At 37.3% G+C, this 18,477-nt stretch overlaps 2 protein-coding genes across 3 annotated transcripts in view; one reads left to right on the forward strand and one right to left on the reverse strand.

Annotated features, from left to right (window-relative positions):
* Positions 1-18,477, reverse strand: part of rnf5 (ring finger protein 5) — a 145,632-nt gene that overhangs the window by 66,898 nt on the left and 60,257 nt on the right. The gene's annotated exons all lie outside the window — the stretch shown is intronic.
* Positions 1-18,477, forward strand: part of med30 (mediator complex subunit 30) — a 76,093-nt gene that overhangs the window by 5,368 nt on the left and 52,248 nt on the right. For both annotated transcript variants that reach the window (XM_033975388.2, XM_055225401.1), the window contains exon 4: positions 10,707-10,808. In XM_033975388.2, the coding sequence (XP_033831279.1) occupies positions 10,707-10,808 (102 nt within the window). The remainder of the gene's footprint in view (positions 1-10,706; positions 10,809-18,477) is intronic.

The raw sequence follows: 18,477 nt of genomic DNA on the forward strand, positions 1-18,477 counted from the left end.
TGCAGCTTCTTATGCAACGAAGATGAAGATGAAGCTGAATCAAATTAGTTTTCATACAGCTGTTCTCTCACATCAGTTTTTTGTTTGATGGAAAAGGCAGAATTCTGTTATAGTGTTGACTAAAATTTCAAAGTCAATTTCGATACTAAGGAATAGACTTAATACTCAATACTGATTCCGATGCCATAATGATGACAATGACACTCTTTATTTCCACAGTAGAATGTAATTTTCAACATTAATTCATAGTACTTTTCTTTTCTACTCCCAAGTAATCTTATATCTGTGTAATCCCTCAGTGGTCCAGTAGGTTTCATAGTGGTCCATGTGTGTACACTAGTCTATGTGTCTCATACTTGTTCTGATACAGTTCAAGATCATTCTAAAGCTATTCAGGAAAAGGTTAATTTCGGTCGTGTGGATATGACTTTTTTAGTAGTTTTAGTATTGATTAGTATCTGATTTTTGACACTTTTGACAGTCCTGTTCTGTTAAAACCCATGCAACACAACATTTTAACGTGGATACTTAGATACTCAGTTGAAGTGTCAGTTCTGGAACAAAACAGGACATAATTGGATCTTTTGTGAATGGTTTTAGATTGGTCTTGACCTCATGGTAATCAGAAGACGGCATAATCTTTACAGTCCATTAATGACTGACACAGCTAAAATGAGTGCTGTTATAATGCAAATTTTTGTTGTGATATAGCGAGTTATAGGATCTTGTCTAGTCACTAACAGAAATGATCAGCTTCAACATTTTACTACAACACCAACGTCCCCAGCCATGTCTCAAATTATACGATTAATAATATTTCTGCCATCCATCTCTTTACATTTCCAGCTTACATTCCCCGCTCTCATCTGACCCACTGCTACACTGCCCATAGCTGTGTGCTGTTGGCTTCTATTGTTGGAGTTTCGTTTTGGCCGTGATCTACAGTCCCATCCATCATCGCGGTGCATTCAGGTGCCTCTCTGACAGCCGCGCGCTATTGGCTGCTCTGAACAGGAAGTGAATCAATGGCTCGAGCAGCGTGACCTCATGGCTGCCTAATTAGCAACAGAGGCGTTTAATGAACATCTGGACCAAGCGCACACGTCAGCGCTCCTTTACAGCTGCTGCAGCACTTTCTTGGCCTGAGCCTTGTTTTTAATGTTCCTCTTTTCCTGCACTGCTCCACTTCCATTTCACCAGTGATGAAACGTACTGAAGTAGAAGTAGTAAAGCACTGTACTTAAGTATACATTTTAGCTATCTGTACTTTACTTGAGTACATTTTTAAACGGATACTTTAATGCTTTTACTGTTAAGTAAATTTAGTACTTCTTCCACCACTTCCATTTCACAAACATTATCAGTGCTTCCTCCAGCCCCTGAGGCTTACAGTGGCAGTGCTGATTATAGACCTACTCATTAGTATCAAAGCACAATTAACACACATTTCACAGTAATTAAACAGATAACTTATAATATTTACACATATACATTAAACATATAATACACGTTAGAAATGATATGGCTTCTCTGTTAAATGCTTATAATATTAACCTATATTTGCGATGAATGGGGCTCTGGTCCTTTAACTCCGACAAGCTGTGACTTTAGTTAGCGCATTAACTTTCCTTTGTTGCTAACAATAACAGAGCAAAGCAAACCACTGAGCAAACATGCTTAACAGTAGCACTAATGACGATTACAACTGTATTTCCCTATTTCCAAATTGTAAAAGGAGGAAGATGTTAAATCTCTCTAGTCTGTCTATGTTACTCAGTGTTTCCCACGTTTATACTGAGACTATGGTAGCACAAGTGATCCATATTTGAAGCATTTTATTCAATACAGTATATGGAGAATAAATGTTTTGCTCTACTGATGAAAAAGGACTAAATACAGTTAAACTATAGTTACTTTTATATGTTTAAGATAATACTACAGGCATAAAGCATAATTAGTTTTACCAATTTAATTTTTTTTACCATAGTCTCCTCACTGTAGTTCCTGGCTCTTTTAAAGCTTTTGCCACAGTTTTCAGATGACGAAGTGAAGCAGGGTGAACCGCCAACACTGATTAAATCAAAAGCAATTCTTCCGACAGGGTAAAATAGATAATATTTTCACGCAGACATATGCGTTCATATATAGGCTCACCTTGTCCTTATAACTTGGGACGTCCCATTATTGATTTTCCTCTTCTCTAACATCTCATCAACTAATCATCATCCAGCATTTCTTCTGTCAGACTCTTTCCTTTTGTCTTTAAGGGAAAGCCTGGGTAACGTCATCTGGCCGTTCCTCTGTGTCAGCAGGTAAACCACATCCATCTCTGAGTGTTATAATGAGACTCTTGGACCTGCTCACAATAGAAAGCACACTGTTACAATAGGCCTCGCTCGCTCCATCAGTCTTTCCCAAACACTCAGCGCTTTTCCTTTACCTCCCAGTAATGTTGTCACAATACAAAAATTTTAAACGCGATTTCGATATTAAGGAATTGACTTGATACTCGATATGGATTCTGATACCTCTTTATTTAGACAGTAGAATGTCATTTTCAACATTAAATCATAGTTGTATGTACCTGTTGTATGTCGCTTTAAAATCTGATATATCGTTGGCTCCAATTGTACTCCCATTAAAAGTTTCCCTCTTTTGTCAAACATAAAGGTGCAAAATGTAACCCTGCCACTACCACTTATTTTCATGGAGATGTTATTGCTTTGCCTGAAATGTCCAGTAGTGTGGCATTAAAATAGTTTCGCTCAATTATAGGTATTTTTTTAAGCCACACCTTGAAAACATGCATTCTTACTGTAAGCACTGAGCAGGGTTGCCTCCTCACAGATCTGACCTGTAACTGGGCATAGCAGACAGTGGAATCACTCGCTTGTCTCCATGTAGATAGATAAGTTTAATGCCATACTGTGGAACATTCAAGGCACTTTTAAGACGGGGGCAAGCGTAACAAAAGGCTATTGAGCAAGTTTCAGTTATAATTTTAGAAAAAACTCACCAATACTTAAAGGTCGACCTACTTTTACCAATAATCTGAAATGTTTGCGTCAGTTGGATAACTTTTTATAATTATATATTTGAAGTGACATCGCCTTCTACAGATGCCCAGCAGGGACAAACTAAGGGCAAATCGGGTAAAATCTTCCAGCAAAAATGAGTGTGCTGCATTCATAAAGCAGAGAGTTAATTTTGATTAGGATTATGATATTAACTGGCTCATTTCCTTCAGTAGTTCATAAGGCTGTGCTTGTCCTTACTCGCCCTCACTTTACTTTATGTCCATCCTGTCCTGATCTGGCCTAAAATTCCAGTGTCTGATTTATATTTGTATTATTTTTATATGTGGCATTTTTAAACCATATACCACGCAAATGTTTTTATATCTAAAGTTGAAACAAGTTTAATTCAGAATTTTATTATTTTTGACAAGTTAAAATGTGTTTACTTGTTTTCTTGTTTGAATAGAGTACGTATTTCAATCCCAAATGCCCGTGAGTGTTATTGTGGTTTAAAGTGGGGGTATTCTGCAAAATATATATTTTTTTTTTAGCTTTCTACCATGTTGTAACGTTCCCTCATCAAAAGGTTTTAAATGTCATCCACGCATGTTTGAGTATTTTAGTGATCTCTCCTGGGCCCTGTACGAACCCTCCCTCTGGTTAACTGTAAGATTCTGTCCAATCCTCAGCCCACAAGCCTATTTCACCCAAGCTCCCAAACATTTCTCCATAAATATACAAAAACATGATACAAAACTGTACACAGCAACTTGACAAACCTGATGTGATGTGCAGTAGTTTCATTAGTGAGATGCACACTGATTGTGTTGTGATAGCGCTCTGAAGGGGAAGTGAAACTTATATGCAAAGTGTGTGAAACTTAGGTGAATATAGCATTTTCAAAACATTAAAAGGTAACATGGAGATCTAAATATGTTATGTGTTAGCAGTTAATATCCCATAGAAGTAAAATGCCCTTTAAGAGATATGTCCTAAAACTTTTGATCAAGAAAATCTATTCAAAAATACTTGTGAGGCTGGTTATTCATTCTTTGCAGGGTTCTTATCTTCATTTCCTCTTTCAATCACATTACTATGAGCGGAACGATTTGTTAAAACTAATTGCGATTTGATTGGAGAAGACTAAAAACTGAACTGACAAACTACAATACAATGCAAGAATCACATTTCTGAAGGTGTTTGTACAGCTCTAAACTACAGGGTTAGGAGTTTTTATGCAGAACAAGACAAGAGAGTTTGTTGTTTGCGAAGGAAATGATGGTACTTCAAAAACTGCAGCATTTGCGATTTGGTAAATACGTCCATTCAAATAGAGATTTTGATTTGATTCAGATATGTTGTGCAATACTGTACAAAACCGTTTATACTTTCTGCTTCTATATCATGTGTTATGTTATGGCTCTGAAAAGCTGGTGAGATTTTCCTCCCTGAATATTTAAAGAGATTTCAGTCTTATAAAAGTTTTTTGTACTAAACCACTAAACTCGCTGACTTTGGGGTCAGTGACTCATTCAATGTTATTCAACTTGTCACCGCTCTCAGAAAGTGCCAAAAACGCCTGCCTTCATACTTTTTGTATAGTGCTCTTTTGTAGAAAACCTTTTACTGTTGAGTAACTCTAAATTAAACTTTAAATTAAAAGTTCTTTTTTTTCCTGTTATTTTTCTATGATTCAGACTTTTTGAACTGCTTGTGGGATTCATGTTTTACCACTTAAATTGTCATGGATTTATTGGAAAACAAAGTAATTAGAGCCATATTTCTTTTTTTCTTTTTTTGCAAACATCAATATTTACAACATGGAATGCATATTTACAAGTGAGAAAGGAACATTAGGTGGATATACAAAAGTGAGGGATGTAAGACAGAAGTTTGTAGTTAGGTACTTGTCAAAGTAAATGGGGAGACGCGACCATAAAAGCCATAATGATGATGATAATGGAAAAAGAAGAGAAAAACAACAAAACTTCATAATAAACACATACATATATATATACACACAAAGAGAGAGCTTTATTTCTGTGTAACATTGAACACTTTGTAGCCAATAGAGGGCGCAGAGACTCATTTTCTATTGTACTAAGGAGTGAAGCAGTTCAAATTGGGCTACGAGCTACAGCTGCTAGTGTAGGGGTGTACAAACTTTCTTTCACCGAGGGGGACGTCTTGAAACTCATTCACAGTGTAGGGCCATGGAGCGCTGGTCAAGACACTAGATTGTTCCGATGGGTGCATTAAACAGAGCTGCTGTACCTAATGTCAGAGGCTGTGTCCAAATGTCCACCCTAGTCTTAATACTACTTTTAAAGGTGCATTGTGGGAAATTTTGACTGCACTACTTTTTCACTCCTTCGTCATTTGGACACCGCTAAAAATGGCGTGACTCCTAAATAGTGTCCCAAGTACCGAATAGTGTGGACATTCGGACACAGCCAGAGTTTGTTTTCTGCGTTGTCATGGCAATTTGAGGGATAAAATTAACAAGTCTGCTGGACTTTATAAACAAGAGCACTTCTGCATAACCACCTAATGACATCACACATCCTAAGAGAGCGGTTTGAGCTCTAGAGACTGAGCAGGACTAAATAACAATTCTCAAAACATGAAGCAAAATACAAATTAGGTGTGTTTTTTTTTTTTTTGTAATAAGAAATAACACAACACTACTTATAAAGGTAGATTCATCACAACAAGGGAAAGCAGCACATTTGTTGAGTGTATCCCTCAAAGCAGTAGCACACAGCACAACTATGCACTCACTTTCTAATAATCTTTTAACAAGGTCCTCATTATGAGCTGTGTTTTCCCCCATTTGGTCAGAAGTTATGTTCCCACGGCAACAAAAACCTTGGCTCCTAATTAGCCGGAAATAAATGTGTTTTTGTGTTCGGTCAAAGGAACTTAAATTAGAGCACCAAAACTGATCATTGTTCTGAGTTTCATTAGTGCAAATTCAAAATGTCACAAAACCAAAAACAAGATCGTGGATCACAACAATCTCGCCCTCCAACTCATCACAGGAAGTGACAGGTAATTAGAGGAGAGAAGAAGAAAAGAGGAAGCAAGGAGGAAGTGAAGCTGGCAGACTTTGTAACTTTTTGATGAACTCTTTAAACTGATATATTGTGCAAGTTTAGGTTGACAATTTCAGTTCAGTTGCTCATATATACGTACGTCATTATCAGCGGTTACACAATGCAATATAACAGTGACTTTGAGTACTACGCTACAGTAAAGTAAAGTTGTAACTAGGGCTGGATGATTATGGTGATCAAATTATAATCGCCTCTGTGTACAGCCGCGCCCGGTAACCTGACTTCCTGTCCAATTTTTTTTTCTATGAGGTTTTTGCTGAGTCACGTTAAAATGAATAAATATTTAAAGCTCAGACAGTGGACAGAGAGCTGCAGGTGGATGCCACTGACAACATGTTAAAAACGACAAATAAAATGCATACGTCACCAGAGGACAGTTCTGTGTTTAGAAAGAGACATGTTTGTGTCTCAATGCTAATGCTAACTTTGAGCTATAGTAAATATTACAACACCACCATAAACTGAAGTGTGCTATCGTAAATACTATTTTGGTATAATAACTGTATTGGGTTTCATACATTTTCTCTTGAATGCAGCTCTATGTTCACACCCCCTATTGGTCTCAGTAACACTTTGAGTGAGCGACAAGTAAATTTAACCAACTGCAATGAAGTCTTCAAGGCAATATATATTAACACGGCAAGTTTACGCGAGTCGTGATAAAACCGCAACCTGGCTCAAAAAAAACTTTTACTACAAACGTACACTGGCCTTTTTCTAACCTAAGTATGATAAATTCTAAATTGATTAAATGCAAAAGTCTCACTCCTCACTCCTCTTGATGTTATGTTTATCATGCTTTCAGATACTTCCTATTTTCTCCTTCACGTTTTCATTTATTTCCCATAATGCATTGCCTCTCTTCCTGCCCTCCTTTTGCCCTCTCCTTATATGTGTACTCTCCTCTCTGGCCGTCTGTCCTTTATTATTCCTCCGTCTTTTGTTGTGTGGAGGTGCTCCGGTCAGGTCACTGTCTGCACTCCTCAGGGCCTCCTCTCCAGCTGTGTCCACTCTTTTCACATTCACATTAAGTTTGGAGCCAAATCCTTATTGGGCCAACGTGAATTTGGACTTTTAAGCAGTTTACGTTGGCTAACAGAGACGCCTCCTTATCTTTGTTTGCGATCTCGTCTGAATCTTGTCTGGCTTTTATTGTGAAATGAAATAGTTGAACAGTGAATGTAACGATGTATACATTTGACCCCTTTGAAGTTCATTGTTTAAGTTATAAAATGAACAGTAACGATAATCAGATGTGTTTTTCACAATCCGTCAGCGCTCAGTGTCTGGAAATGTCTTGAGGTCCAACTGTCTCACAAAACCGCAATGACCTTTACCGCTTTTTGAAAACTAATTAGTCATTTTTGCTACAGTTTTGTTATTCATAGAAACAAATAATATTTTTCTATGATTAATATTTCACACTATAAGAGCAAAAGCAACTGTGGTCAATGTAGGCTGAGCAAAAAACCTGAATGATTTCTGTTCTGACAAGTTAAAAACGTACTTGTAGTCACTTAATCGGTTGGTGTCTTAGTCAACCAAAAGTTATATTTGTTGACTAATCATTTTATTTACATGTTACTATTTTCATCACCTGCAGATTAGACTACTGTAACTCCCTGTACTTTGGGTTTGACCAGGTTAGTCCAGGAAATATGAGCACATTTCAGCCTCAGGACTGACTTAAAGATTCTGATGATGGTTTTTCAATGTCTCCCTGGGTTGGCTCCTCTCTTTCTCTCTAAGCTTCTTTCTGTCCATGTTCCCAGTAGAACTTTGAGATCAGCAGACCAGATGATTTTGGATGTTCCAAGGTCCCGGCTAAAAACTAGAAGGAACAGGGCTTTTTCTGTAGCTGTCCCAGACTCTGGAACAATCTTCCTCTGTATTTTAGAACAGCCCAATCTTTAAATATTTTTAAATCTTTGTTGAAAACTCATTTGTTTGCTCTAGTTTTGAACACGAGCTGAGCGGGACTCTTGTATTGTGTTGCATTGCGTTTTTGCATGTTTATTTTTATACGATTGCACTTTATATTGCCTTTGTACCCACTTTGGGCAAGTGTGGGTGTTTTTAAATGTGTTTTATAACTAAATTTGACGTGACTTGACTTGACTAAAAGAAAAGGCAGATTAAACTCATTTCCTAGTACTTTTTTTTGCGTAAATAGTTGTTTTTGCATGAACTCCCTCTGCAGATGTAGCCTTGGGAGTGCAGTTTGGGTCAGACACATAGAGATTTAATAGTTTTGAAAGTTTTTCCCACTTGCCTTTTTAGTCAACTAATTGATCAACAGCACATGTCTTAAGGCGACTACGAATTTCTTTAGTGGATTACAGTCTTAAATGGAACAGTGGGACAGCTCTTAGCCTTAATATTCTTAATTTAATATTAATTATGAAAAAATAATCTTGGAAAATGAACATATCAGCTAGCTACCTTTTTACATTTGATGTGTAACTATCTGTCCTATTTTGGGTTCAACTTAAGACTTTTCAAATAGTAGCTTTTATTGAAGTCAAAGAGCACCGTCCCTTCTCATAGTTCTACAAGTTTCCACTAGGTGTCACTGTGCCATTTTTCACCCGCAGTCATCCGGTACATTCACAGCAGTGGGTCTCCGGTCCGCTCCGAGCCCCTCTCTCTTTCTCTCTCTGCTCTATCCTTCTCTCTGCTCTCTCTGCTCTCTCAGCCCTCTCCCGCCCGAAGCCTCTGCTCATTTCTGCACTGTAGAGTCACGCAGACAAGGTCAAGCACACGGGGCGTTTAAAAATGAATTAATATCCCTCTTTCTCTTCTCTCTTTCCCTCCATTGGTGCGGCTATCCTCAGAGCTTACACCGAATCCCCATTTTCACCTATCACGGGAACAAGATTACGAATGTGGTAATATCTGGGGTATAGAAGGAGTGCACTAACTCACCCTTATAACTGCCGATGGTTAAAGTGCAGACCAGCGCTTTTAGTGTGAAGCCAAACCATAAATGTGCCCCAGTTTTATTTGATAATGAAGTCTTCTTTACGTCGGCTCTTTAAATTCAGAAGTAAAATACCGTTTTATCTCTCAAAGTAATCTACTCCTGACAAATTACACTTTTATTTGCGCGGTATAAAAGCATTAATGGGTCTTGTAAAACACTTGGGCCGTGCAGGCAGAGACGATGGAGTTGTACACGCAGAGGAAAAGAGGATATTCCCATTTATTGAGTTGAGAAGAAAGTGCAGAGTGGAATTTCAAGCTGGTGCAATTTGACTGTATTAATATTGAGTGATATAAATGGATACTAATGTGAGTAAGTAGTTTAAATGGCCTGTATTACACTATTTTCTGATCTATGTTATAATGTTTCCTCATCACAAACATACCTGAAGTTGTGTTTTGTTTCATTCACACATATTTAACACACAAACCCTGCATATTGTTTTGCAATGTGTTTAAGTACAGTACATTGCCTAGATCCTGACAGCAGCTGCATATCTATTGCATTACTCCTGTTGTGGTCAGTGTTTACAGTTTCTTTGCTGACTTCTTGTTTCAGAAGTTAGTGATTTTGTGAAAGTTATTCATGCTATTCAACAATGACTTTAAAGGTGCACTATGTAACTTTTCTGATGGAGGGTCACTATCCTGTCTCCATGGTGATGTTATTGCTTTACCTGAAATGCTACTTACTAATGTGAATCCATGTTAAGCCGCTGTTTTAGTCAAATATGCAGTGCGGTTAGTGTTTAACCCAGTGTAAGAATGCATTTTCTCCACAGTATGTTTTAGCAGTTAAATCTCCTGTAACTGAATACTTTGTAACATTCTGGATTGAACTGTGACATCTATACAGAGACAAAATGCAGCTGACCTCCACCTGAGAAGTTGCATAGAGCACCATTTTAAATTTGAGTCATTTATTTATTTCTTTTTTAGTAAACAACCTGTCAGGAGACAAGTAAGTTGGTGTTGGCTTTGTGTTTGTAAAGTATTCCAAAAAAAAAAAAAAAAAAAAATTAGAGCCATTTCCCCAACATAACAAAACAATTTTGGCAAATACAACATCGTCCTTGGTGAAGATGGTGTAATTTTACAAAATACAAAATTGATGTGTTTTTGTTTATCATCTAAATATTCATGAAATCCAAGGTTTTCTGTTTGGTACCTGCTTCCTCCCTCTCCCAAGGACGTTTTTTTAGAGATGAGGTGACTAACTGACTCAAAATAAAGACAGGACTTTGTACATGTTTTTTTTTTGTGTTCAATAATGGTGATTATTTTAATTTGGAGAGGTCAGAACAAAGGCAATTTCACCAAAATGACCCGGAATGCTAAGGGGTTAACTGACTGATGTACCAGATATATAAATTATATTTTACAGGATGCATAAGTCTCTAGGGGGCGCCCTTATGTCCTAAACATTTCTTACAGCTAATTCCATCTCCTTTTCCTTCACTTTTCCTAGTTCCTAACTTTTCCTAAGCGCAAACTTTTACTTTGGGTAATAACTTCTGAAAGACCATCTTTACATACATTGTGTCCTCCTACATCGATCATTCTAATACAAATGTCCATATGTTTATTACAGCTGCTTATTCCGTTTGTGGAAGATGACGGGTCCAAGTTGGAGGACCGCTCAATGAGTCGAACCACAGCTGAAGAAAGAAGAGAGATCCTGGAGGTCAACAAGGTACTGATGTGGCGTGGTTTAGCATAACTGTGTGAAAGTTGTGCTGGTGTAGCACATATTATTCATTCTTGTGGCTTAATTCCCCTTTAAACGGGCTTTTGGTCACCTTGGAACAAGTATTTCATATCTCATGACTTAAAATAAAACCTACATATGAACTCAAAATGTAGGTTTTATTTAAACTACCTATATGGTTGTTTATGATGTGCTGGTGTGCCCTCTGCTGTCAGCAACGGGAACGAACAATGGGAAATAAACAGTTGAATTGACATTAGGCTGAATGCCATGCAGTCGCTGTGAACACAATTTTAGAGCAGAACAAGTCCGGTGAAGGCTTATCCAAACAAAATGCAGACAGTATTTTTGAGCGCTCAGAGAAGACAATTTTGGATTAATAGTTAAATTTAAAAAAAAACTTTTGTATTTATCAATTTGTCAGGTCAGTTGTGTATAGTTTGGCTCTGACATGCTGAAATGGCTTAAACCTTATACAATGTGCTAAATGTCTCTCCTCTCGCTTCACCCACGTTTTTCTTATTTTTTATATGTATTGTCTTAATGTATCACAAAGATCAGCCCAATGTCAGGCATTGGCTGCGTCCGGTAGTGCATCCAGTGTAAAAAAAACAAAAAAAAACCCCATTGTGCATCTATTTGTATGTTGACATCTGAGAACAATTCAGACTCAACTGCGCTAATGTGAATGACTTTAGACTTTTCCATATTTCTGAGTGTCTCTGAGGCTGCAGTAATTTAGTCTCTAATGAAGTTTTGCCCCAATGTCTTTGAAATTATTTATCAGAAAGTGGCATTTTATCCATTGAAATGAATAGATGTTTATTATAAGGTTTATGGTCTTGCCTCTTTTTATTAAAACAAAAGCACTAAACCAATAAGAGTTGCCTTCTCAGCTGCAAAATGGGACATAATGATCATTTGGATTTAAATTCATTATCCTCCAGCGTTTGCTGCCATTAACCTGCAGCTTTAATTGGTGACTTTCAATTATTTTGAGAGCTCTGGAGGTTATAAAATGTGTTTGGTGCTAAACAAAATGACACTGTTATACTAGATAAATTTTTATTGCTGATGGAGTTTTTCTTTACAGGCGCTGGTGTTCTAGTGTGATATGCCCCCCATAAGAAAAATAACCAAGAATATGGCAAAACCAATAAAAAAGTAGTAGTTGTTCTGATGTATCCAGATAAACTTGCATGTGTCGCCCAGTCAGATCCAAATATTCATCATGATGATGTGTAATGTGCAGAACTCCATTCAACTTGTTAGTGAGAGTCATTTTTGACTTTTTATTTAACAGCTCACATAATCTACTGTGTAGGTTTGCCAAAGATGTGTACCCAGATACTAGTTGATACTAGTATTGAAACTAAATGCTCATTTGAACAATTATCGATACTAGGGGAAATCTCATAAACAGGACATAACTCAACCTTTTTGGAAAAGATTTAAAATGGTCTATGTATCAGAACTAATATATTATAAAGAAACTGAAAAGAACTGAAAAGAACTGAAAGTTATATTAATGACACAGAAATCACACATCATATATAACATTATATCAAAAGGGTTGTGTCCCTCTGAGGCATCTGTAGTTTGAATTTTGACTCTGATTTTGCTTCTAAATTGGAACATGACAACGGCAACACTCTTTATTCTTCTTTTTAAAGATATTCTGAACCAATAGATAGGACTTTGACAGTGAATTGAGTGAATGGCTGACAGCTCTATAGGAGACAGAAGCGGAGACACAGTGATGCCTTGATGTTTTCTTGTGAGGTGTTGAAACCACGTCACTCTTGTAAAAGCCTCAGTCTGATGTATTTCTGTCAGGGATGAGATCGCTCGCTCACATGGAGATGCTCCCTGACACTTAAAAGGGACCAATATAAGACACTATTCAAAGTAATGTACCTTTCAGTCAATCAAATGTTGCAGCTTGTTGGAGATGCCTCAGATTTTCAGAGTATTTCATCCACCTTTATAAAATAGTAATGTTTATTTGGACTTTATAAGATTTAAAATAATCAGTTATCAGGTAAAGTGCGCTGATACACTTAAAGGGCCCACGCAATTTTCTGATCTGGTACAATGTTCTTTCCTCATCACAAACAGACTTGGAGTTGTGTTTTGTTTCATTCACACATGTTTAACACACAAGCCCTGCATATTTAGGCTGAGCTCTCAAACAGATAATACTTGTTCCACTTTGTGATGTCATGTGGTAATACAGGAAGTGCTCCATTGTGTTTTTAAACTCCATACACCTTCACTAGAATCATCTGGACGAGTTCAGGCTTGGAATTATCAATCTCTACTGAACTAAAGGTAAAATGTAGCTGTGAACTTGAAAACTACCACTTCATGACATCACAAGGTAGAACAGAGCATTTTGAGCTTTAGAGATGTAGACAGACTGATAATAAAGTTTTACTCAAACATGTGTGAATGAAACAAAACACAACTCAAGGTCTGTTTCTGATGAGGTAACACTACTCAAAAACATACCTGGAGAAAGATCACAACAGTCAGATTTGCGTAATATAGAACCTTTTTAAAAAAATAAACTGTAACACTGAGTGGGACTGAGCTCTGACATGTAACTTGTAGCTTGTCCGCATTGAGATAAATATGTTTAATGCTATACTGTGGAACCATAGAGACAAGGAGGTGGTGGACCCTCTCACTTGCATCATTCGCATGTGTAATGATGAATGTTTGAACTATTTGAACCATCTTCAAATGTGGAGTACAATATGTGTTTCCTTACACTTGAATTTAACCAAAATAAAATGTGCTTCAGTTTTATTACATCAGTGCAAACACTGGGGGCATAATTGATGTGTTCTGCTCCTTTCCTTTCGGCTCCTCTGCTTCTCACAGCATCAATGGTTTGTTTAGTAGCTCATTCTTTGCAGCTGTTAAAGAAAAGCTAACTGCATCAAGTTTGTCATTTATTGGAGTTCTACCACCTACCACCCCGTCCTTCTAAACTCCACCAAGACCATTGTTGAGATGAAACTTTGAGCTCTTCCTGTAAATACATTGCATCTGTAAAGAAAACTAAAGTTAACCTAAAACATGTTAAGTACTAGAATCTGGAAAAGACGTCCTATGTTTGTGCTGCACTGCGGCCTCTACTGCTCCTGACAGGTTGACCCAGTGGCATCGGAAGGGTGGGTCAAATGAGAGGACATTCCCTCAGGAAATGAGGAATGAGGAAATTGTCGGGTTGTTTGTGTCTGAACAGTAGTACACCTCTACAGTAACTATATTATGAAGTAGGACTGGTTTATATATATATTTTATTGGTCCAATGAGGCTCATCAGGTCTTCTGACAATTTATTTTAATAGATTCTTTTTTCAGACAAAGGTTTAGTTTGGTTTCATACCTGACAGTTTTATCTGCACATGAGGATCTTCCTCAGTCCTGCAGCTCAACTTCTTCTAAACTGTATCTCAAGTGTGTGAGACTAAAAAGACCCCCCTTGTCAGCTGATCTGACATGTCACAGTAACATCACGTGACCTCTAGTAAGTTGTCAGGTATGAAAAAAACTAAACCCTGGATTGAAAAAAGAACCTACAAAAATAAATATATATGTTACTGTTTTTATAACACTTAAGATTCATAAACAGAACAGTGTCATCCCTTCACAAAAAGAACAGACAGTTGTACAAGTCAGACCTCAGTGTTTCCTCTGGCTCCAGAGCCCAGGTGGTGCTGTGATTACATTTAAATAAAAGCAAAGTTATAATAAAAATTAGTAGATTCTCTAATCAAATGTAATGTGTTTAGTCTGTTAGCGTTTATTCACTGCTAACAACAACACGGCAAAGCTCGATCTCACATAAGTCTCCTCTGTGTGTACTCCGGTGTGCAGAGCGGTGGAGAGTGTGGCACCAGTGACACACAAGAACTTAAAAACCATGACAACATCTGCTCTAATGAAGCTGCAGCAAAACACTTCTCATAAAAACCTGACTAATACTAGACATAAGCTTATTACAGTTTACCAACCATGTGTAGCACTAAACTCCACTGAGGCAACGGCAGGTGAATTTTAAGAGGAGAATTTTACCGTGGCCGTTAAACATGGCACAAGTGAATGCATTGGAAACACTGGACCTATTCTACAGTTGTTTCTGCACAATAGCGTTCCTGCGTCTAAAGCTGAAAACACAGCATGGACAATGCAGAGGGCCAAAGCTTCAGATGAAACACATCATGCATTATTTAGCAGCCTGTTTTACCGCTGCTCGGCTCTGGATTGTTTTGTGTATGTTGAGTGACAGCGGGAGTGCTTTTGTTCTTTTCTCCCATGCACAGTGAACACATCGCACATATTTGGACAGGGAGTCAATGTGTTGTAATAGACAACAAGTGCGATATATTGTTAAAGTAAATATAGACGCTCAATGATTATATTGAAACGGCTTTATTCCCCCTGTGTAATCCCTCAGAGGTAGGTTCCATAATAGTTCATGGGTGTATTTTAGTCTATGGGTCTTATACTTGTTCTGATAGAGCTCAATATGATTCTAAAGGTTCATTTCTGTCCTGTTGATGTTACTGTTACTGGTATTGAGACTTGTTCAAATGAGTATAGTTTCAATACCAGTTTTAGTCCATTTCTTTTTGTACTGGATTAGGGAGATATAATGTACACGCAGACTTCAGCCTCTACTCTAAACCTTTAGACACTCTTTTTCACTCAGCCCTTCGTTTCATAACACGAAATGAATTTAAAACCCATCACTGTTCACTCAAGTACTTTGGCGATCGCATCTGTCAGAAGAGAACAACACTGTATGAAATTATTTATAAGAGACTACTTCACAGACTGCCTGAATATCTCACTTGTTTGTTGAACTCTGGTACGGGAACTTTTAATACACGATCTCATGATTGTATAAATCTAAGGACGCACCAGAACTGAGATGGAAAAAAGGGCTTTTGGCTGTTTTGTTGCCCAAAAGTGGAACATATTTCAAGGACATGCAAAATTGGATACTTTGGTGCCACAAATCCACTTTAATAATCTGGAGATAAACATTTATAATCACACCTGCAGCTGTTTTTAATGTTTTAAATAGACTTATGTATTTGTATTTGTTTTATTTGTGTTTATTTGTTTATATTTTTCTGTATTTTAACAGGGCGTTCATGAAAAGGAGAGTCCGAGTTCTCTCATTGGGCTCTCCCTGTTTTAAAGATACATCATTAGTATCTGATTTTTGCAACCCTACAGTGAACACATCGCACATATTCTGAGAGAGATGTGTTTTACCGACGTCTCCCTGCCTCTGAACGCGCCGTGCCAAGCCGCCGCCTTGCGCCCGACTGCGTGGATGCCAAGCCTAAGCGGAGTGTGGTGCATTGATAATGGTTTGAGGTCAGGGATGTTATTTTTTTAGAGCCCCGGTCGCTCGGCTCCCCTGACTGCTTTTAAACGCCAGCACTGCAGTGAAACATCGCACTGACCTCTGCTGCTCTCTGCTCCATCCAAAACAAACACGCGCATTTTCACACGAAGAGTCTATACCCACCGAGTCGCTGGTGAAAGCAAGCTCGATAAATAACCCAGCGCTTATAACAACGCTTTAAAATCCATTTACTTTTTTATTTAGCTGCAACAAAAGTGTTCCCACCACCTCCATGGAGCCTTTTACTGTGTGGAAATAATGGTGCTGCCAAGCCAACTGTAACTGTAACCTCTTAAAAATGAGAAATCAATGACTAGGTCTGATGATGCCATATTAGAAAAACAAGCCAATATGTGCTGTTGTGGTTTCATACTTAGCCAGTTTAGTACAAATATTGCAAGTATTTGTAATGAACACATTTCACTGCTATTCCCATAAGACTGGATGAGTGAAGGTTATTTAAAAACCAGATGGCTCAATACTATGTCAACAACCCTCCCTCAAAAGCTGAAATAAAAATGAGCTAAAAATAATTGGAAAGATTTAAGTTTTACTTTGAAGGAGCAAAATTAACTTGTGATTAGTAGCCTTTTATAGGGCTGCAACTAACACGCAGTATAGAAGTTGTTTTTATTATGATTATTCAATTAAAAGGCCTATATTACACTATTTCCTTTGTTATTCCTCATCACAAACAGACCTGGAGTTGTGTTTTGTTTCATTCACACATGTTTAACACACAAACTCTGCATATTTAGGCTGAGTTCTCTCAAACGGAGAACGCTCTGTTCCACCTTGTGATGTCATGTGGTGATACAGGAAGTGCTCCACTGTGTTTTTAAATTCCACACACCTTCACTAGAATTCAGCTCTGGAATTGAAAGAGTTACTCAAACATGTGTGAGTGAAACAAAACAAAACTCCAGGTCTGTTTTTGATGAGTAACAACATTATAACATGAATTAAAGCTCACAAGAGGCAATTTTGTGTAATATAGGACCTTTCATTTTTGCTGCTTACAATGATCTGTTATACATTGCTGCCTTGAGAAAGTCAATGGAAAAAGATTTTTTACTTTTTTTTTTCCTTTGGAAACATTTACATAATATAACTTCAGTGTGACCAGGTCTAAATCTTGTTTCAGTTCATTTTTACAGTAAAAATTAGACCTGTCGTGACAACATATTTTGAAGTGCGATATGCGACGCTGAAGTAAATATAGACGATAAATGATGATATTAAAACCAAACCATAAAGCAGAATCAGTATTTAAAAAAAAGTTTAAATATATGAACTGCAATAAATAATAGAATGTAGCACTTACTAACAGGTAATTTGTTTGTGTCTATAATGAGGCATAGAAGTTCATAATTCGACCTTCCACAGCTCAAATCTCATCATGGTACAGAAAATTAACCAAATATTTTCCAGTAGTGCAAAGAAAACGCCCCCACGATAAATATTGACCCCCGAAAATGATCGTTCCATTTGTTATGTATTGAATGAGTTGAAATAGTCATTACTGTGACAGGCCTGGTAAAAATGTATCTATTTGACATTGAAAGTATGATTTCTATATTGGAATCGGAACCAGAGAACAGCCAGTGAACAAAATTAACAAATGATAATAAAAAATAAAATAAAATAAATAATAAGGACATGTTTTAAAATAAGTAAAAAAAAAATGACTATAATATACAAATACAAAATATACGGTATGGGCAGAACAACAGAACTATCACTGATAAATGAGTTTTCTATTACTTTTTGTTAAGCTTCTACATATGGACATAAGACATACTGTACCGGCCATATCCAAGTATAAAATGACGCTATTAACAGCTTGGTTTGTTGGTTATAAATGGCCTTATTTGCAGATCGACCTTGCCCCTATGCAAAACATTAGCATGCAAATTGAGTCCTGTTGAATTATAGCTCCTAGTATACAGATGGAGAGGAGTCAACCCATAGGGAACTTCTATACCCCATTTTAACACTGTGCTCTCAATAACTGCATAGACAAATGGACTATTACTGTGTATATTGCCTCCCATCTCAACGCTATAGTAAATGAATGAAAATAGCTTAATAAGAAAGGATTTTAATATTGACTTGCTGTCATGATTCACTTTTCCCTGAGAATAAAGCACTCGGAGTAAATAACCTGCTCACATATTAGCGATTAGTCTTGATTAAAAGCCAACACCGGAGTTATTTAAGTGTA

This window comes from Periophthalmus magnuspinnatus, chromosome 11 (genome assembly GCF_009829125.3).
Source record: "Periophthalmus magnuspinnatus isolate fPerMag1 chromosome 11, fPerMag1.2.pri, whole genome shotgun sequence".
Classification (NCBI taxonomy): Eukaryota; Metazoa; Chordata; class Actinopteri; order Gobiiformes; family Gobiidae; genus Periophthalmus; species Periophthalmus magnuspinnatus.